General features: G+C 42.4%; 1 protein-coding gene and 1 pseudogene across 4 annotated transcripts in view; one reads left to right on the top strand and one right to left on the bottom strand.

Moving 5' to 3' along the window:
* Positions 1-22,511, top strand: part of SHTN1 (shootin 1) — a 99,021-nt gene that overhangs the window by 2,758 nt on the left and 73,752 nt on the right. For 3 of the 4 annotated variants that reach the window (XM_047703418.1, XM_047703421.1, XM_047703419.1), the window contains exons 2-3: positions 12,154-12,206; positions 22,401-22,461. In XM_047703418.1, the coding sequence (XP_047559374.1) occupies positions 12,154-12,206; positions 22,401-22,461 (114 nt within the window). The remainder of the gene's footprint in view (positions 1-12,153; positions 12,207-22,400; positions 22,462-22,511) is intronic. The other variant, XM_047703420.1, reaches the window with a different exon arrangement.
* LOC125085316 (uncharacterized) lies at positions 19,537-19,707 on the bottom strand (annotated as a pseudogene).

The following is a 22,511-nucleotide window of genomic DNA, read 5'->3' as shown; positions in this document are numbered from 1 at the left end:
GAGCAGACATAAAGCTCTGTTGGGCATCACCAAAGTGCCCCCCAAAATGGCTGTACCACTTCACATTCCTCCCAGAAGTGTCCATGTCCCCCCATACTTGTCAACGTTGACCAATAGCATTCTTTACTAATTTTGGCAGTCTGACAAGTTTCTTAATTTTTGCCAGTCTGATGAACAAAAATAGTACCTTTCGAAAAATTGTATTACCTGGTTCTCAGTGAGGTTTGAAATCTTTCTACGTGTTTATTGGCCGTGTCGGTTTCCTCATCTCATTTCTTCCTTAGTGAATTTTAAGTCAGAAATTGGAACCCATTCCCCAGGAGGGTGTTCAGAAAGAAGATTCCTATCTACTCTAAATGGCAGAGCCGACAGCAGCCTTCCCTAATGTGAAGGCTTCAGTGGTGTGGTGAATAAGGTTGCTTTTGACAAAAGTTGTGAAATGTAATGACGGAGTCTGTCATAATATGAACAATCTCTAATTTATACTTACCATTCCCTAAGCTCTGTGTCTTATAAATCACACCCACTCTTGAATTACTTCAAAACATTGTATGTTCCCTTCTCATGAATGGTATAATTAGCTATATTATGTCTTTCTAGAAAGTTATATTATGTCCCTTTAAAAAAATTAGCCAGTATGTGATTGCTTATGTTCAAGCAGATGTTGAGGTAATGAGGTAATTCTCTTTTTGTCCTTTTTGGAGCTTTATTTTATTGGACTGATTGACGTCTTTAACACACTGACAAATGGCAACTTGGGGTACTATTTCCGATGCATATTTCCTAGCTCCTAAAGTGGACATTTCCCTTACAAAACATCATACAATTTGCTCCCCCTCCAGAAGGCTGCTGGGAAATGATCGACTTAGCTCAGCGTTTGTTGAAGGTACATGATTTTCTTTGTAATGTATTCATTGCACAAGCCCTCAATATTCACAGCTAGGCACTGTGCTAGGCATCCATGATAGAGCGATGAATAAAGCCTTGTCCCTGCTGGTGAGGAATTCCTAGTCTAGAGATGGTGATAGGCATGCAAATTCCAGGAAGGGTGTCTAGGTGGCCTAGTTTGGGTCATGGGTTTAAGTCCTTTGGACCAGGAAGGGCAGGGCACCTTGATTGGCCGCCCCCGCAAAGACCAGTGGATTGGAGTAGATGTCCAAACAAGTATGGCGGGCCACTACCAGAAGGGGGGATGCGGGCTGGGCAGATGCAGACAACAGCTGTCCACCGAACTGGTCAGCGTGGTCATGCCATGGCATTTGGAACTTGGTGAGGAAGTTTTGAAGGCAACGATTGCCACCCAGCAGTGAGGATGCGATCACAGAAGACCAAAGCTCCAACCACCACACTGCAAATACCATCCTAGGGTGACAGAGTAGATTTTGAAGCAAGGTAGCCTCCTTTGATCTGTACTTTCCCCAAGACTGTAGTGATAGTGCTCAAGGTTCAGATGGAAATTTAGCCGGGCTTATTCTTAGAGCGGAATTAGTAATTACAGAGGCTCCCAGTGTTCCCTCGACTGCAAGGCCAGAAAGTAGCTTGAGCGTTATTTTGGCAAAAGGGGCCAAACGCTTGCCTACCACCGCGACATATCAGTCAGGAGCAGCCGAAGCACCGTCAGTCTCGGACACATACGAAGTCAGTCAGTAGAAAGCGGTTTGGGATTAAATGGTTGCCATGGTGTCAGGTGCCAACTTGGCTTTAACATCGTTATTTTCCCAAGTGTGGTTCGTGGCCACCGGTCTCTGAATAACTGGGGTCCGTATGCACTTTCTTACCTGTTATTTATAGAAAGGAACCTGGCAAATTTATTTTTCTTCTTCTGGGTCTATTTTTTGTAAAATCGATACTTTGAAGTGTTTTGCTTTTACAACAGAATAACACATAGGTTGAGAAAAGTGCACAAACTATGAATGAACAACTCAAGGAATTATTGAAAAAGATGTTTCTAACAACACTTACATTAGAACATCTCCAGAAACCCTATCATAAACTCTCTAATCATGATCACCTGCCTTTCCCCGATGGTATTTTTGTCACCGAAGCTAAGTTTTCTGAAAGCTGCGTGATCGGAATCATGCAGGATGCAGTATTTGCTTCTGTCTTCTCTCCCTCATCACGTGTGACATTGAACTGCAGGGTGCGCTGTCGTCGGAGCTCATTTGCTTGCATTGCTGAGTAGTAGTCCGCTCTGGGAATACACCAAAAAAAGAAGTTTTTAAGTGAAGATGCTGCAGAGTAGAGGTCAGCAGACTTTTTCCGTAAATGGCCAGATGGTATTTTAGGCTTTGTGGGACACCTGGTGTTTGTTGTAAACCAACACCCTGATTAAAAATGCAATTTCCTCCTAAAGTTTATGAGCTCCTGCCCAAGAGACACAGGCGGAGCAGCCCTCCGTGAGATGGACCCTGAGCCCGGGTTGAGGAACTACATCGTGTCATCAGAATTCCCCGATTCATGTAACGCTTCCAACGGGTAGACAAATCTTTTGTGTTTTTTTAAAAATTGAATTTAAAAGTAAACATATGCTCATAGAAAGATGAATAAGCATAGGAAGTGAAAAGTACGCTGAACTGTTCCCTCTAGTTCATTTCTTAATCTTTATTTCATGATACTTTCTCAGAGAGTCTTTTTAGACACTTTTTTCCCCCTAATTGTTCCTGATTCCCATTAAATTTTTTTTTTAAAGATTTTATTTATTTATTTATTTGACAGAGAGAGACACAGTGAGAGAGGGAACACAAGCAGGGGGAGTGGGAGAGGGAGAAACAGGCTTCCCGCAGGGCAGGGAGCCTGATGTGGGGCTCGATCCCAGGACCCTGGGATCACGGCTCGAGCTGAAGGCAGACGCTTAACGACTGAGCCACCCAGGTACCCCCCCCAATGAAAATTTTTTAAAAAAACTTTTACTTATTTATTTGACAGAGAGAGAGCAAGCTCAAGCAGGGGGAGCAGCAGAGGGAGAAGCCGGCTGCCCCATGAAGTTTTAATACCTCGGTGCCACGGTGTATCTTTTTATGTACTGTGATCCTTTGGAGGTTGCAAACGGTTGTCATACCTGCGCCTGTATTCCCCTTTGAGGTGGTGCCACCGCACTGATAACACATGCTCTCACCCCCTTTCCATTGCTCAGAGATGGACTGCTGACCTTTTGTTTATTTCCTTTTGGAAATTGTGCGCTTGTATGTAGATAGGTAGTTATCACTGAATGTATATTACAGAATTTATATCAGTAGATGTAGAATTAAATCTTTAAAAATTGATTGGTTAGGAGCACCTTTAAAAATTGAGCAGTTAAATGTCTGACTTTGGCTCATGTCATAATCTCAGGTCCTGGGATGGAGGCCAACATCAGGCTCCTTGCTTAGTGGGGAGTCTGCTTGTTCCTCTGCCCTTCTCCCCCCGCGTGCCCCTCCCCCCGCTCGTGCTCTTACACACACACACACACACACACACACACACACTCTCTCTCTCATTCTCTCAAATAAATAATAAAATCTTTAAAAAACTGATTGGTTAGTGTTCCACTCTACAGATTTGCCACATGTAGTTGATGTCCTCTGGACGGACACCTCTGTGTTTCTATGTCTTTGCTATTAAAAATAATGCTTTGGGCAATAGATGATAGTTGGAGACATCAGTATGACTTCATGTTTTGCTTAATCTGGATGCAGATGCTTACATATAGAGTTATTTATAGTGTATGTCTATGTAGTGAAAACTGTGACAGCCAGGAGGTGGGTAAGGAGACCTGACAACTAATTGTAATGTGGTACCTGAGTGGAATCCTGGAAGGAAAATGCAACATTAGGAAAAAACTAAGGAAATATGAATAAAGTGTGGACCTTAGTTCATAATAATAATAATAATAATAGTCAGTATTGGTCCATTGATTATAATAAATGTGCCATACCAATATAAGATGTTAATAATAGGAGAAACTGGGTGGAGGGCTTATGGGAACTATCTGTATTATCTTTGCAATTTTGCTGTAAATCTTAAGTTTATGAAATTAAAGTTTATTAAATAAAAATGTTGCTTACATTTTTGTGCACATTTATCTGTAAGTGTCGCTGTGGGAAAAATTCTCAAAAGTGGATCCAAAAAGTGGGTATATTTTAAACTTTGTCATTCTGTAGAATTTATTCTTACAAAACCAGGCTTTGCTTTAAAATGTAGAAGGAACATGGCTATTGTTGTTTGTCTACCATGCTGGTAAAAATTAAATATTAAAACATGAGTCCTGAAATATTTTGTATGGTACACAGAATAGTAATGTATTAAGATCCTTTTAGTTGCTTGATTCTGTTCAAATCCTCTGTGGCACAAATCAGAGTATGATTCCATTATATACATATATGGATGTGTGTGTATGTGTGTTTGTGTATACACATACACATGTATACACACACACATATGTTTGTTTTATTTTTTTTAAAAGATTTTATTTATTTATTTGACAGAGAGAGATCACAAGTAGAGAGGCAGACAGAGAGAGAGGAGGAAGCAGGCTCCCCGCTGAGGAGAGAGCCCGATGCAGGGCTCAATCCCAGGACCCTGAGATCAGGACCTGAGCCGAAGGCAGAGGTTTTAATCCACTGAGCCACCCAGGCGCCCCATATGTTTGTTTTAAATAAGACTTTTGGGGAGCAGTTTTAGGTTTATAGAAAAACAGCAGAAAGTACAGAGAATTTCCACATAGCTTCTTAACCTTCCCTGACTCCCTGTTTTCTCTGTTATTATCATTTTGAGTTAGCGTGGTGCATTTCTTAGAACTGATGAGCCATACTGATCTTTATTATTAATTAAAGTCCATAGTTTACAGTTGGGTTCATTCTTTGTGTTATATACATCCTATGGGTTTGGGCAGTTGTATGACACGTACCCACCATGACATTACCATACAGAATAATTTCACTGCTCCAAAAATTCTGCTTTGCTTGTTCATTGCTCCCTTCTGAACTCCTGGCAGCATCCCAGATCTTTTTCCTGGCCTGTCGTTTTGCTTTTTCCACCATGTCATAGAGTTGGAATCATTCAGTATGTAGCCTTTTTATATTGACTTCTTTCATTCAGCAGTGTGCATGCATGGGTCCCCATATCTTTTTGTGGCTTGATAACACATTTATTTCTTTGTATCACTGAATAATACTCAGTTGTAGGATGTACCACATCTTGTATATCCATTCACCTGTTGATGAACATGATGGTTTCTTCCAAGTTTTGGGGATTGTGAATGACGCTGCTATAAACATCTGTGGGGGGTAAGGCATGAGGGAGGAGAAGTCTCCAGTGGTCCTGTGATAAGGTCTCTGTCTCTTGGTGAGCCTGTGCCCCCGGGCTCTGACTTTCACTTGCACTTCTTAGTTTTGCTGTTTCTTCCTTAGGTGAAATGGGAAGGCTTGAGGAGCCTGGAGTTGGCTATTACCTTCCGCCATGTTTGTTAGGCTCTAGGGAAGTAATTTGTGCAAAAGGCAGACCTTGCCCAGAAGAACAGAGGCTCCGGGAGTATTTCACCGTGGCTCCTTACCCCCTTTCCCTGCCTGAAGCAGTAGGGAAATTTCCTCTGATATTTTCTCGAAGCTGTGATAGCACTTCAGGAGATAAAACTCTCAAAAGATTGGGACCCTCCTAAGACTGGCCCACTCACTGGGGTTTTTAACTCAAACTTGTTAGCACTGAGCCTTCAGCAATTTGCCAATGATGGCCTCCCTCTCTCGGTACTGGTCTCTGAGCAGGCTCCACACTGCGGCTTCTGCTCCGGGAAGTTGTGATTATCTGTATCTCACTTGTCTCTCCAAGTGTTGAAATAGCCTTTTGCCCTGTGACCTCAGTTCTTTGGTGGATCTAAGAAGAGTCGTTGATTTTCTGTTTGTTCCGCTTTTCTGTTGTCGTGAGGACAGGAGCGGTGAAAGAAAAGCTCCCTGCCAGACTAGAAACCAGACTTACACATGCATTTTAAACATACTCAGTTTCCTTCCCTTCTGTGGGTTAATTTGAAGTCATTACTCTAGTTCGTTGGGAGTAGTTCTTAAGCATCATTAATTCATTAGCATTGAACTGTGTGTTCTACCAAGTAATGCGTAAATTTCAGGTTTACCATCATTTCTTTTCAGATGCGAAATCTGTCATCTTTGTTTTTTGATCAGGTTTTCCAGCAGTGTATTTTTTTTTTTTTCCGGGCTTTTCTAATGCTTTAATTAACAAGGGAGGTATAAATGACTTCTCTTTCTGCTCTGGTTCTAAAAGAGGACCCACTGGCATATGTGCAGAAGGGAATAATGTCCTAATTGAACATTATCTCTTATGACTCATGTCCTCGTTCCCCATTAGTAAGAGGTGTCTCAAGGCTGCATGAGTCTCAAAGATGCAGACTTAATGGATGAGAATCTATATTAGAAGATCTTATGAGGCGCTGTTTTTCTGGTTATATTTGATGGCTATTTAAAGCTTCACTTTTATTAAGTATCTTGTTGTAACACGTGATGTAAGAGACCCTTTTAATATGGGGAGGAGGGTACATGCTCTTTCACAGTTTGCTCATGTGAAGACCTCGATCCATTCTTCCTTCTTCCTTAATTTAACACACATGTACCCAGTCCTTGCTATATGTCAGGCATTGTGCTAGATGCTGGTGTCTGTGTGCGTAAACACACGGTCTTCGCCCTAGGTCATTGTTCCTGGTCCAGTGTTCGCACATTGTACACAGTAGTGCCCAGTAATTTTTTTTTTTTTTTTTTTTTTTTTTTTTTTTTTACAGAATGGCTTTGGAGATCAGTAGACTGGTCCTGACTCCAGTAATTCTTACTGTGGAACTTGACTTCTCTATGTATTTGCATCTTCATTTTTAAAATGGGGATGTTCATACTTGGCTTAATTGCTCCACATCACGATTTATATGAACCAGCCATTCAGTCAACAGAGGTATCAACTCTGCTTCGAATTCTACTGGGTATGAGGTCTATAGCAACGAGTTGAATAGGAGAGAAGACGAGAAAACAGACTTAGGCTCAGATGATTTGTAATGTTACCCATAGATGCTCTACTAGAGAGATGTATGAACAGGGCGCTATGGTAGTATATTAGAAATAGAAATGTTGATTTTGTCTTAGGTATGTGGGGAGGGTTTTTTACAGAGAATGACAGTTGAATTGCCTTGTCAAGGAGGAATTAGGGAAGATGGGGAGGGGAAGACTTTGCAGGTAAAGGGAAAAATGTTTATAAAGGTACCTGGGTGTGAAAAGTCTTAGAGGTATGATGGCTTGAGTGCTGGAGTTTAAGGCTGAATGGCAGGAGTGAGGATGGGTATCCCAGGTTGTGAGGTAACATCTTGGCGGGGGGGGTTCCAAGAATGATGTAACCAGGTTGCCTTGTTATTGTGCTCACCATCTGCTTTGTGAAGCATGAACCTAGGACAGAGGGAGACTAGAGGCTACATGAGAGGACTTTACCATTATTAAAGATTAGAATTAAGGCAGACATACCGTAGAGGAAGGGCAGACTGGGGAGACGTTTTACGAGATGGGAGCTATTTGATAATTCACTGGAAGGTGGGAGAAGGAGAAAAATCAAGGGTGATCCTGAGGTGCTAGCTTAAGGACCAGGTCGGTGATGACCCCGGAAGGACATCATGCATATGGGAAGGAGGAGGTTTGAGTGAAAGGGACCTTGATGAGTTCACTTTCTAACATGTTGAATTTGAGGTGCTCATAGGCTGTCTAGTTTGAAGAGATCCAGAATAGTACTGCCTAGCAGAACTTCCTGCTGTGATGGGAATGTTGTGTGTCCACTGTCCGCCACGGGAGCCCCTAGCCACGTGGAGCTGGGGAACACTTGAAATACAGCTAGTACAACCGAAGAATGGAATTTTAAGTTTTCTTTAATTTTAATTAATGTACATGTAAGTAACCACATGTAGCTAGCAGCTCTGTATCCGACAGTGCAGGTCTGGAAGGTGTTGGGTGGGAAGTACTGATCTGGTGCTTATTCTTGAGATAGTGTGATCTACCTGCCTGAGACTGAGAGGTGTCCAGGGACACTGGGCTCTTCAGTCTAAAACTGGGAAAGTCTCAGGCAAACCGTGATTGTGACTCACCCCAGCCGGAGGTGTTCTTCCCTGTGTTCATGAACTTTAAGTGTCATGCTTCTGAAACGACTAAGTCTACTCATCTGACTTCTGGGCTGACTATGTCATGATTTGCAACTTAGAAGGAAAGCTCCCTTTCTTGGCATTAGGGAGCTGGAAAATGGAAAACCAGCATGATTCTGGAAACACGTGCTCTGCCTGATATTTTCCTTGTTTTCTCCACGTCTCCCTTTTTCTTCCATTCTGTGCTCTTACGGAGTGATTCCCCTCCCTGGCCGCACATTGGAATCACCTGGGGTGTTCACTTCTCAAACAAATATGGTGCCCAAGGTCCACCTTAGACTAGTTAAATTAGAATCTTGGTGTGGGGTGGGTGGAGAGGGGGCCAGACATCTGTCTGATTTAAAAGCTCCCCAGGTGATTCTGATGTGCAGCCCCGATTAGAAAGTACAGCTCCCAGACATGCTTCCGCTTCTTTGCCATTTTTTTTTTAAACTACAGCTGATTGTGAGCCCCCTTCCCCCTCCTTTTATTTGGCAGAGTAGTAGGGTTTCAGAGATTTTCTGCTATGCCAGCTTTCAGGTCACGTGCGACAGAAGTCAGCCTGAGAAGGATGGCGTTAGATCTCTTATTGCACACGAGATCTGATGTGCTGTGCTGTATCAGTAACAGTAAGGGTGGTAGACGTATTGCACATGTAACATACCTAAGCACTCTGACACCTTACGTGTTAGCTCACTCTTAGTCACCGCAGCATGAGAAAGATACATAATTTTCCTTCTCCTTTTCCAGAGAAGGAATCTGCAATTTAGACCAAAGTCCCTTGGCTGCACTTTTTAATTACTGTGCGATGTGACCTTACCGTACGTTGAGATAAACTGTACCTGTAAAGCCAGGAGAGGAAGTCTTCCCAAGCTGTGGTTATCTTTCAGATGGCAGAGCGCTGGTCCAGTTCATCTCGACTCTTGCATTGGTTACTTCAAGATTTGGAGGCTCCGTATCATCCATTCGCTTGAGCTGTGTGACTCATTTAAAAAATTTCCAAACTTGGGGACGCCTGGGTGGCTCAGTTGGTTAAGCAGCTGCCTTCAGCTCAGGTCATGATCCCAGCGTCCTGGGATCGAGTCCCACATCGGGCTCCTTGCTCATCAGGGAGCCTGCTTTTCCCTCTGCCTCTGCCTGCCATTCTGTCTGCCTGTGCTTGCTCTCTCTCCCTCTCTCTCTCTGACAAATAAATAAATAAAATCTTAAAAAAAAAAAATTTCCAAACTTGGAGCCAGTTCTGAAACAAAGAGAAGGCTATCTCTGTGACCCTTTAGCATTGCCAAAAAAGAAGTAGCTGAATGCTGTAAGTCATTTCAGTTTTTGCTAGCTTCGCAGAGGACGGGGTTACTCATCCTCATGTAGAGCACATCATGCGTATTCACTGTGGTGTGTGTGCGCGCGTGCATGCTTGTTATAGGACAGTGAGCTTGGTTTTCTAACTACAGTGAAATAAAAATACAAATAAATGTTTTTCTTTCCATTTATGCCCTATTCCTCAGGTGGTCCCTCGCCACTGGGAGCTCTTCTCATATTTTCCCCATACTTTTCCTCTCCATTCCCTTTACCTGGCTTTATTTTTTTAAGTTGCACAAAGTCACAAGAAAACACATTGTCTGTGGTTTCCATTAAGGTGGTTTCCATTAGGTGAAGGGTTCTTAATTAATGCTCTTCATGAAGACCCTATAGTTGGGAATCTGCAATGTTTCATCTGGATTCTATTGGCTAGATAATGGAAGAATAGTATCGGTATTTTTAAAAAGCCTTAAAGCTGTTATCTAATGTTTTAAATAGAAAAACATTTTCGTGATGTCAATATGAGATCATGGTTTTATAAGCCTTTATTGTTCGTACGTCTGTAAAGTAGGTCATCAAGAATAGAGTGGTAAATCAGTCTTGATTTTTCAACTCTAGGTACAGATACTTTTAAATGTCAAGTAAACTAAAGTCTCTCGATAAAATATATATTTATTTTTTGAAAGAATATTAGGTATAGTAATAAGACTTGAGACCATGACCACAGACTACCCAGTGCCTAAGTGTATATTTTTAGAATCTCTTAGTTTTGTTTCTTTCTGTTAAAAGAAGGAGGGGGTCACTTTATTGATTTTTCATAACCAAGGACAGTTTCGTTTATACCCATTGGTTGGGCTTTGTGTGGTAGAGGCTGATGAGGGGCTGGTGTGCATAGGGCTTCATTCCGTGGTCACTCAGATGTTTTCTGTTGAAAATATAATTATTTTTAAAAAGGCTTTATCTTGGGGTGCCTGGGAGGCTCAGGCCATTGAGCGGCTGCCTTCAGCTCGGGTCATGGTCTCAGGGTCTTGGGATCAAGCCTCGCATTGGGCTCCCTGCTCCCTGGGGAGCCTCCTTCTTCTCCCTCTGCCGCTCCCCTTGCTTGTGCTGTCTTACTCCCTGTCAAGTGAATAGATAAAATCTTCAAAAAGAAAATACCTTAAAAAAAAAAATCTATCTTTCCATGTATACATTCAGCTATTTTATGGGCTGTCTCATTTCAAAGTATTCTTTTTGGGTGTGGCTTCAGTAAAATTGTTCATTAACTCTTATTTAGATGGTCATGAAGTGCCAGTAAAACTTAGGGGTGTTGGTGGTGTAATCCCATAAATATTTGTTCATTTGATTGGATTTTAAGGTTGTGGTCCTACAATCACCATAGCTATTCTAAATCCTTTGGATCGCGGTTATAGGACACAAAGGATATGATTCACCACGTGAATTGTTTTTGGAGTGTTCTCTGTTCCAGTGGTTAGAATCCTACACTTCTAGAATTAATGACCAGATCATCTGGGATGTTCTTGAAGCCACTGGTTTCAGATTCCTTTTTTTCTGTCTTCTGGTTATTCATGGAAATAGGAAACTCTGTTTGTCTTTTTTTTTTTTTTTTTTTTTTTTTTTTTTTAAGAAAAACTGAGCTTTTTGTAGATAACTCCCAATTACATCTTTTAAAGTACAACAGTCCCAACTCATAATGTCCTGGCTCTGTGGTGCAAGTCAAGGTGATGGTCTGGGAGTAGGCCCGCCTCACACATTCTGCTCCATCCTTAATCCTGGGTCATGCTCTTTCTTCCCATCACATGCTGTGAACATCATATTCTCAACCGTGAGGTTATCTACGAACGGTGCTTTGGCTGAGAAAGGAATGTGGGTGTTCAGGCTACTTTATTTGTCTGGTGATAGAAGCTTTTAAATAATAAGCTGCTGTTTTTTCACGTAGTTGGAAATATTTCCAAATGGTTCACATATTTTTCCAACTTACTGAAATGGATCTGGCTGGTATCCGGTCATGGGTTGGTAATGGATGACCTTGAAATGCATGAAAACAGTTGTTGTTAGCTGAACGCACATGGCATCAGCCTTTTGCTCTGCGGACGGAGCAGATGTGGGGGGCGCCTGGGTGGCTCAGTTGGCTAAGCATCTACCTTCGACTCAGGTCATGATCCCGGAGTCTGGGGATTGAGCCCCACATCGGGCTCCCTGCTCAGCAGAGAGCCTGCTTCTCCCCCTGCCCCTCACCCCTCTCATGCTCTCTCTCTCTCAAATACCTAAATAAAATCTTAAGGAAAAAAAAGCAGATGTGTGACACTGAACTGAATGTGTAAGCCTACATTATTTTCTGGAGGCTGATTTTAAAAATAAACCACCTCTGATTACAGCACCACAGACTAACGGTGCTAGAAGGAACTTCAGGGAGCACCCGCCTGTCTGCTTTTATGGGACCAAGTGCTGAGCACCAAAGAGAAGTGATTTGTCATAGGTCACTTATGGCTCCGAGGTCTTCCCGTGACCTAGGGAGAATCTGAAATTCGGCTTGGTGGGCTCACACCTGCTGTGGTCTCTTTTTCTTTCTTACTCTTAAAAGCAGAAGCACTTCTTCTGTGGCCTTTTCTCTACCCCACCACCAACCTCAGAAACAACAGAGGTGAGTTGGATCCCGGGTTTTCCTACAGTAAACTTTTGATAGTGTTATAATGTTGCTTTCCTTTTTTTTTTTTTTCCCCTTTTAGCCATAGGCGAATATGAAGACCTCAGAGCAGAGAACCAGAAAACAAAGGAGAAGGTTTGTACTTTACCCTTTCTTTCCTTTCTTACATGTGTGAAAGCCTGGACGGCATGGTGCATTGTTCTGCCACCAATTTCAGTTAAATGCGAATGAGAGTTTTTTTCTTTTTTCTTTTCTCCTGCATGTGCGGTTCAAGCTAATATCAACTCCAGGCTCCAGATGGTAAAGAATAGCAGGCATGCCACAGTGGGCGCTGCTCTGGGAGATTAACTACACAGTTAAATGTGCAGCAAGGCACCAGGCCAAGCAACTCAAGCCCCCAAGAATTGTACTTTTCCCCTAACAACCAGATTTGGGATTCTAGTGATGGAATTGAAGGGAAGACACGTATCTTTGGGGCTTAAGACAGAGTAGATTCTGGAGAGAACTCTGTGGCATTAGTCATTGGTGTTTAGCCCATCTTCTTGCATAAACCCTTTTTTATGCTCATGTCGTCTAAGTATACGAAAAATATACTGAAAGTTGAAAATCACCCACCATGAAGATAGTAATGCCTGGCGGATGTTTTCAGGGGCCTTGGCACAAGTTTTATTTTTAAACTGAAATCACTGAATTCAGCTAACCTTTATAAACTACTTACCTTTTTGTCTCTGTGCATAATCCAACTAAGATTTGTGAATATTTGCTTATGTGTCTTTTTTCTCCCCTGCAAATTAGGGAGGGGACAGAAGGGAGGTCTGAGTTAAAAAAAGAGGAGTGCTAAATTGAACAGAGAAGTAGAAGAGAGAGAGAGAGAGCAGAGCTGCCCATTATTGTTTTTAGGTAGAAACAAAATTTGTGTTTAGAAATTACTTTGATAGACTAAATATTTCAAAACATAATGTCCATGGTGGAAAATTTAAAAATAGGTCCTTCATAGTTATTGAAGTTGATGGTCATCATGGCTGTAAATGATGAGACCTTGTGTTTAAAATTTGAGAGTAAGATCTGGAATGAAAATGGGCAGTGAGCTGAATATTTGTAAAACCTTTGGCATATTTGAGGCTATTTATTGGGTTCTTAAGAATCATATTTAGGGGCGCCTGGGTGGCTCAGTGGGTTAAGCCGCTGCCTTCGGCTCAGGTCATGATCTCAGAGTCCTGGGATCGAGCCCCGCATCGGGCTCTCTGCTCAGCAGGGAGCCTGCTTCCTCCTCTCTCTCTGCCTGCCTCTCTGCCTGCTTGTGATCTCTCTGTCAAATAAATAAATAAAATCTTTAAAAAAAAAAAAAAAGAATCATATTTAAGTTTTTCGCTCACATTACTTGGCTACCTGTATTAGCTGTAACATGGTTTGTGATATTAATGGTATAATATAGAAATGGATTTTGAGACCATTATTTTTCACTTAGTTTTCAGCCTCCTCTGCTCATTTGCAAATAAATCTTTGATGTTCTGTGACATTTGGAGTTTCTTCTCTTCTTTCCATCCGGTGATTTAGGGAATGGTAGGTAGGTGGGGATGGTGATGTCTGTGATAGAGTGGTTGCTGCGTGCATCTCTAACGTGGTAAGGAAGTCCCAGAAGAACAGTTTGACAAGGTTCCTAATTCTAATGTAGTAACCACCCCAAATCACAGCTGTCCAGAGGATGCCAACAGGTGGGGTGTTTGTGCTTAATCCTGGCTCCCTGAGGCCCCATAATTTCAGAGAGGAACCGTCAAGGGATGCTTGGGCCTGATTGCTTGAGCCTCTTCTCCCAGGTACGCAAGCATCTTGCAGCTGTAGGAGGAGGAGCCAAGAAGTTACCGGCTGAGTCTCTTCTGTAGGTGTCCAGGCCTAGGAGGGGGAGAGCAAGACAAGTTGGAAGGGTTAATTCAGGAGAACTCTTTGACTTAACCTAGAAGATCGGAGGGAAGGAAGCAAACCCGTGTCTTCATGTGATGGTGAAGGAAGGATATAGAAGAAAAGGAGTAACATGATAGGCAGAAGAGTAAATTTTTTGTTTTCTTTCTCCTCTAATCCTTGCTTACATACAGACCTTGCATTGCCCTGAAAGTAGTGAAAACATCCATTGCTGATGGTGTTGATGGTTATTTAACTAAGAGCCACTTTCTGCAGGGAGGTTTTTAAGTGAACCATCTGTTACACAAGTGGAATTATAGGAAAAATGGGTTTGGTAAAAGGAGGACTATAAATTACTTTTGCCTATTAACTATTTGCATGTTTCTCTACATGGCCTAATACTTTTGTAACATCTGTATGCATTACTGACCCTCTTATGTGCTAATTCTTTAAAAAATAACTATTAACAGAAATGGGAAGAAAAGAAATGAATGCGGTATGGAATGCTGCGGTTGGGTAAAACAAAATAGAGTGGTTTTAAGTTCACTCTGTTCTGTTTATCTTCTGTTAAAGGACTAACGGGCTTATTATTGCAGATTTTCCCCCCAAAAAGAGGGCTGCATTACAAAAGATGGAAGCATATAATAAAAGCCTTTTATACAGCATAGAATGAGAAAAAGCAGCTTTAGTTCTGGAGGTGGTAAATGGAGAACACCATTTTCTCTGGCAAAGCACTTTCTTGTTCCTGGCTGAGGGAGCTTTGCCCAGGTCATACCCGCAAATACGCATGGCCATCCTTCCCTCGTAGGGGAGTTTAAAATTAGTCAAGGAGAGAAATCTAAGGTGGATGTCCTTTTGCCATAGTTCATTTGATCTGGGGGAATTTTGCATGAGTGGAAGGGACCAGAGTAAATTCACTGCAAGTTATCTCTACCTTCTACATGTCCACATTAAGTTCTATATTTATTGCTAGATGATGAAACTGATCAACGAGAAAGAGACAAAGGGTTTGATTTCTTTGGATGAGAGCTTTTGATGCTCTGTTTGGAACCTCCTCTGGGGAGACAAGTGGTAGGACATGAGTTTATGCTTAAGGGTCTGTATTTATAAAGAAGCTGCCCTGGGGCACACACACACTCTATGTTCCTCGTCTGATGCCCCAAGCAGCCCCGTGTCAGCTCCAGTGCACAGAAAACAGAACCTCAGGGCTTAACAGAGTCAAGTTACGTACACAGGTCTTCTGACCACAAATGTTCTTTTTAAAGCCAGTAAACTCACGGAGCTGATTGACTTTTTCCACCAAGATCTTGGTGTTAATCTTCGTTCATTGTTGTTAGCTCATGAATTTTCCATAGCAAATTATCAGACTCAGGACTTCTCTGAATCGCTTGTCTTGACCATCTGTAGGTTCATCCTTAAAAACTGAAAGTTAAATATCAAATCCGTCTGGTGTCAGAAACGTCACACGTGTGAGCGAGTGTGCATGCAGATTCTGATGTTGGTGTGCAGGGGAAGAGTAGACTTGGAAGGTTGGGCCGGTGTGTCAATGATCTTTTCCTTTGCAGTTATCCCTATTTAAGAAAAATGTAATGTTGATCATTTTGTGGTTTTTCTCATTGTCTTTGAGGATGGAATCAAAGTCTGTTTGAGTTTGTAAGGAAAGCTTTTTTGAAGGGAAGACTGTTGAATGCCTTCTGAGTACTGGAGTATTAAGAAAGATACATAAAGGTCCCCCTCTTGAGTAAAACCACTCTCATGAGGGGTACAGCCACATGGACAAATGATAAATTGTGCTGTGTAAGTGAACGTCTGCAGTTTGGGGGTGGGATGGGAAAAGGACAAAAAGATAAGGATCCTATCCTAGACCATGTGACAAATTCTTATTAGCTCTTAATGCTTGGCTCAAATACCTCCCCCCCCCCTTTTTTAAGTCTTCTCCAACCTTTTCTCAAGCAGAATAGTTTACTTCTTTGTAATAAAACATGTGTTTATTTCCTTGTATTTATCACCTTTTATCAATCAGTTATCATCAAAATAGTAGGTAGGGTATGAGTAAGTTGTATGGGGTTGGATTGTAATGTAAAAAGTTCAGTTTGTTTTTTTTTTTAATGTCAGGGTAAGGGGAGTTTATGGAAAGGGTGCTAGTTTCTATTATTTTTTGGCTAGTTTCTAAGTGACATTATCAGCAGTATGTTAAAAAGTAAGAAAGGCTAGCACATTGAAGTCAACAAGACTTCCAAAAATGTTTTTTGACGTATGGAAAAATAGAAGACTATATACTTTGGAATCAACCAAAGAAAATGTGATTGTTTGCCTGTGAAGCAGTCCCCCACATTCAGAGGTTAGTCATGCGCCTACAATTGAAGGGCATTCCCCTTATGACTCATTCAGGATCTTTGTCATAATTGTCTGGGGCTTTTTCCTATATGGGGGGCAAAGCCTCACTGAGCTTTTAATGGAATAGCTTTCACATTTCTCAGAGTGGTGGGAGTGGGTGTGGAGCATACCTAAAAAGAAGGGAATGTGTGTAATAGAAGAGTATCTGCCTTTACACAGTATTTATATTTAATATTATGTCTTGAGATTGAGTTTTGAAATGAATACATGTTTAAGTGGCTGATTAGAAGTCGTCTGGATAAGCTACTGTAACAGTACATCAGGCGGGTCTGTCAGCTTGCCAGGAACAATGAATGAAAGGGAACGAGGCAGACACTTTCCAAGACTTACATTTCAAGAAGCAAAATATATGATACTGTTTGCATCTTGGTTCCCCTTGTCTATTGTCAGAATTTCTTTCTCTTGTGTCAGTTTCAGAGGTGAAGGTCCCAAAGTATTTTATTTAAAAAAAAAAAAATCAGTAAAGAAGCCACTTTAAAGAGCAAGATATGCATCCATTATGCTAAGCGTTCATGCATAATACATCCACATACATGCAGTTTCTTTAGAACAGAGTGGCAAGTGGTCGTGCCAGAGAAAAAGTAATTACTTAGCAGTTTGAAAGTGAAAATGAGTCTCTTATTAACAGCAATCTATCCAGAAACAAAGAGCAAGGATCTCTGTTCTGATGACATGTGTTTCCATCTAACACACAATACCTAGAATTTGGAGAATGCTGCAAGACAGCTTCAGGGGGCAGCTACTGAAAATTGGAGGGAAAGAACTTTGAATTGGAAGAAAGAACACCACCAAAAGAGAAAGAGAGTGAAAGGAATTCCATCTAAGTGGGAATGATTTCTTTTATTGTGTTCTGTAAGGACAGGCACAGTCGAGGTCTAGCGGACCTTCCCTAGGTGGAACTGTGGGATTGTCCGGCATTATTAAAAAAGATTTTGATGGTCCTCTGAAAGCATCACCAAAGACCCTAAAATAGATAACTGTGTGCAATTCCGATGCTGTGCGTGTTGACGTTGTAACCAGACACAAAGGGAGTGGACTTCAGGAAAAAGCAGTAGAAATGGTGGTGGGCGGAGACCGTTTCAGGTCTGGGCTGAGAGCCTCTGCGACGTGTCCCTGTCGTACAGCACTTCCCCCTTCAAGCCCGTGTTCTTATAAATTGCTTGCTTCGTGGTTGATCCTTCTTGGTAGATCGTAAGCATAGTTGCGAGCACCCTGGCTGTTAGTTTCCCCTGGATCCCCCCGCCCCAGGGTTAGCACAGTGCCTGGCATATGTGGGTGCTATGTCACTAGGTGGTTCAGGGCTCCGAGGAAGGAAACTGAGGACCCTCAGCGAAGGTCCTTGCCTTGTGCACAACATCCGTTTTGTTGATGGTGTGTGTATGCGGCACATGTGTGCACGTCATGGGCCCCAAACTGGCCTTTGCCTAGGCTGGCAACCCTCGCTGCATTTGTGCACCATGGAGATCAAAACGAACGTTCCCGTTCATGGGGGCAAGACACCATTCCGAGTACTGGGCTTTTCCTTGCGTACGCTACACACACAGCAGCATATGAAGAAGTGTTAGTACCTACAGGCTCTCTCTCTGTCTGCTGAGACTGCGAAGCGGACACTTTTGTCTGCACAGTAGTGGCTGTGTGAGGGGTAAGGAAGAAGTCCTGCCGGTGCACATGGAGACCACCCTGCCGGTCACTCTGCCCGGGCTTTGAGATGCTGGTTGAGTTCGGGAAGCCAGGTATCTGCCTGGGTGAGGCCCTGAGAACAGATAGGCCCAGGCTTCTCATGTGGAGACCAGGAGACCAGGGCCTCTGATAATTCGAAACCAGCGAGGCCAACCTCTGGTGGATCCCCCACTTCACAAAGAGCCCCCCTGGAGTCTAGAAGAGACCTCGTGTTATCCAGCTAGTGGAAAGCAGCCAGCGCTCAAGCTGCCAGGTTCCACCCTGGCCGCAGGCTCTCTAGAGAGTCGCTGGGCATCCTAATTCAGTGATGTGGGCCCTCACATCTGTTGCTATTGCAAAGTCTTCCTGAACAATTCTCACACAAAAAGAGGCCGTTTCCACAACTGCCGTTTCCTGCAGCTGCGTGGGCAGGGTAGAGGAAGGGTCCGGGTGGGTGAGGGGTTTCTGCAGATGCAGAGACGTAGTGCTCTCCCCTAGAAGCCCAGAATCCTTGCTGACTTCCCTGTGTTGGTTGAATGAGAGGAAGGTCACAAGATACTTTGCTGGGTTCACCTAAAATGATGAAATAAGCGGATGTCTGGATTTCTGCTTCGTAAACGGGTATGTCCTTCATATTTTGTTCAGCTGTGGTTTGGGAATAAGTCAGCTGCCTTTGCCGTATGCATAGATCCCCCCGCCCCCTTCAGCACACACCCCTTTCAGCATCCATAGCAGATGGTAAATTCTGTGGCTGCCAGTTTTATCATAATGTGGTTGCAGAAAATAGAAAGCAAAGCACCATGAAGATCCCCGGGAGAATACAGCTGGGGTTGGGTGGCGGCTTCTGCATTCTCTGGTGCTGTCTGCGGGTTCCTGTACAAGCGTACAGCTGGTGATGGCAACCGGTTACTGGCATGATGGAACAGGACTGCGATGTCGGGACCTGCCATTCACGAGAGCCCGTCTACCTGGGCCTTAGCAGGAGAGAGTGTGGGCATAAGGCTTTGCTTCTGGGAGGCTGGTGTGAGCCTCCCTAAAATTGCCACGTGGTGTCCGTGACCAGCGAGGGAGAGCTGCGCGGGGGGTCGTGTGTGGTGTCGGCCGGCGGGCCTTTTCACATGTGCGGAGGTAGTGTGCCCTCCTGTTCGATGCTCTGGTCAGGCAAAGTGTCAGTGAAAACTCTGGCTTTTGATTTAAGTAAGAATTAAGTTAAGCTCTGGTTCCTTCAGGTGGAGCTTTGAGAGGGCCGGGGAAGAATCCAAGTGGTATTAAGTCGGGGGCAGCGCTCCCAAGCACCAGATCAGAGGTGAAGACAGCTTTTCTGAGGGCGTCATACACCTTCAGAAACGAAGATCCGCGAAGTTAATTTGAGAATAAAACGGCAGATATATTTCATTTGGCAGTCTTGCCCCAGGAGTACGAGTCTAGTCAGAAATTATGTTTCTTTTTGTGCTTTAGACAAAACTGCCTTGTTGGAGGTGGGTGTGCAGACTCTAGAAAACAAGAACTTTCCTGAAACCGCTGACCAGAATCTCGTAAAATTAAGGGTTCTACTCTCTGGCAGGGGAAGGATCTCCACAAACTTATTCGAGAATCCAGAACTCTACTGTTTAGAATTTTAATTAGCAATAATCGCCTCGGATAAACCTCATTGGCTACGATACTGCCACTGCGCAAAGCTACTGTTTAGAATTTTAAACACCAGAAATCAATCAAGACAGTTTATCTGTTAAGTTGGACCTAGAAACTGTATTAGACAGCATTACTTTTTTGGCAGAGGAGATATTCTTCGAGAAAACCTTAATGAAAGAATATGCATCCTCCTTAAGGAAATAGTCCAGCCTGACCTTCCTGTGGAGGGTCCAAGTCAGGAGCTGGTAAACAGCCTTGCTCATGTAGCATTAGGACTTGTTCCATGTTCTTTTGCGGGAATGGGTTTACCCGCATGGATGGAGATAAGCTTTTTTAAGTTTCAGTTCTTGAGACATTGAAGGGGAACACTGAGCAGTTGACTTAATTTTTTTAAATTAAAAAAAATATTCTAAAGCCCAAAGAAGGGCAGAGAATAACAACAAATATGTAACTGATAGAATTAACTGTCATTCTGGGGCGGCTGTGGGACTCAGTCACTTAAGCGTCTGACTCTTGGTTTTGGCTCAGGTCATGATCTTCGGGTCATGGGACGGTGCCCCATGTCAGGCTCCACGCCCAGCAGGGGATCTGCTTGAGAGTCTCTCTCTCCCTCTGCCCCTCCACCCACTCTCCTGTGTGCTCTCCCTCTCTCCCAAATAAATAACATCTTAGAAATAAAGAATTAACTGTTATTTTTTTTTTAACTTAAAAAATTGCTACAGATAAAAGTGAAGATCTTCATTGTCACCCAGCCCTGGGCCCTTGCCCTTTCCCTGTATTTTGAGAGATAACTCCTGTGATAAATTTTGTATGTATCCTTCTATTTTGGGTTTTTATATTTTTATGTATGCCATATATATCATGAAATACACATTTACAGCCCAAGTCTATCAAGTGATTTTATTTGCTTAAGGTATATATTGACATGGATTCTCCGATTCCTTTACTCACCATTACGGCTTTTGAGGTGTAGGTTGACATGAGCAGCTTACGATCATTGAGTCATGGTTCTCTAGCATGTTACATGAATATACCATGATTTATGCCGAACGTATCTGTAGAATATTACTAGAGATTCCAGTAATAGAATCTCGAAATGGAATTGCAGGGTGCCCGGCTAGCTCAGTCAGAAGAACGTGCGACCCTTGATCTTGGGGGTGGTGAGTTTATACCCACACTGGGTATAGAGGTTACTTAAAACTTAAAAAAAAAAAACCCAGTAGTGGAATTGCTGAGTCATAGGGTGTGTGCACTTTCAGTTTTGATGGTTTATTTCTAAACTAGTTACGTCTCTTGACACTTCCACCAGCTTCCACGTGTCACTGTATGTGACAGTCCTCAACTGACAGCAAACTTTTTCAGTTTTTGCCAGTCTTAGATGAGACTATCTCATCTTAATTTGGGCTTTCCAAATTATCAGTGGCATCATAATTTTTTAGCTGTTGAAATTTGAAATAATAAATATCCAAAGGCATGAAATCCTAATATATTTATATGGCACAGTAGGATTAAAATATAATTTAAAGTTGTGTTTTACTGGGGCGCCTGGGTGGCTCAGTCGGTTAAACGTCTGCCTTTTGCTCAGGTCATGACCCTGGAGTCGCAGGATTGAGTCCCATGTCGGGCTCCTTGCTCTTCAGGGAGTCTGCTTCTTCTGCCCTCTCCCTCTCTCCCTGGCTCATGCTCTCTCTTACTCTCTCAAATAAATAAATAAGTTCTTTTAAAAAAAATTAAGTTGTGTTTTACTCACATGACTCTCTTGTTGTAGAATCATAGTATTTCCAGAAAAATTCAGATTTTAATTATTGCTTTTATAGTTAAAAATCATTTCTTAAAGTTGTAGACATTTTTGATGAAAATCTTTCTAAAATGTTTTATACTCAACCTGCTTTGTGAAATTCATAGTAAGTTGAATCAGTCCTCATAATGAACATGAAGTTTTTATAAAATTCATTCATACCTCGAGAGCCTGTTAAAATATTGGATACTTGTTTCTATACCAGATACCCTGAAAGGTCCTCATGCTTTAGTAGTTATTTTTGCCTTTTTTGGTCTTCCCTCCTCCTAGTGTTTTCAGTGAGTCCTCCCACCCTTTAAAACTAAAAAGTAGTTTATGTAAATGATATATGCTTATTGTGGAATATTTTATCTTTTCTCATTTTAATTTGCCACCTTCTCTTTGGAATTCTAAGGATATGAGGATATTTTCCCCTTAACTGAGGATTTCAAGGGGAGCACGACAGCAGTTTGTCTTTAAGTAGGGGTCACTTCTGGCTGTGCACCAGTGTTCTGGATAGTTCTGGGGAGTTCGTCGCTACCCAGTTTCAGGGAATCTGACCTGTGGGTGCATGGGGTGTTCACTGTATTACCGAAATACCTACTTACTGAAAACACTCACTGAAAACACTGGGGGGAGGGAAGACCGTAAAAGGCAAAAAGAGGCACATATATTCTCTTAAAGAATGAGTAATTTGAATGCAAGGATGTTAAATTGGTCTGTTCCTGAGGAGATAATGAGCAGTGAGATGACTCATTGTCTTGGAAGGTCCAAGGCAAGTGGCCAGATACAGATGGTGCCAAGGCCACGCTGGTTGAGTAGCCTACGTACCATGTGACAGTTAATGCTTTTTAAAGATTTTTAATTTTTTTTTTCATAAAACCGCTGCTGTTGATAGGTTTGCTCTTTCTTGCCTTTGCAAACTTGTGAAACAAATTTAACATTTCTGTCTCGTCTCCTTTCAGTGTGACAAAATTAGGCAAGAACGAGATGAAGCTGTTAAAAAACTGGAGGAACTTCAGAAAAGTATGTAAGCGTTTCATTGGAATTACTGTAATGCACATAACTATGTTTGG

This window comes from Lutra lutra, chromosome 14, assembly GCF_902655055.1.
Source record: "Lutra lutra chromosome 14, mLutLut1.2, whole genome shotgun sequence".
In the NCBI taxonomy this organism is placed as follows: domain Eukaryota; kingdom Metazoa; phylum Chordata; class Mammalia; order Carnivora; family Mustelidae; genus Lutra; species Lutra lutra.
Note: the sequence above shows the minus strand (reverse complement) of the source record. Positions and strands in the feature narration are given on the sequence as shown.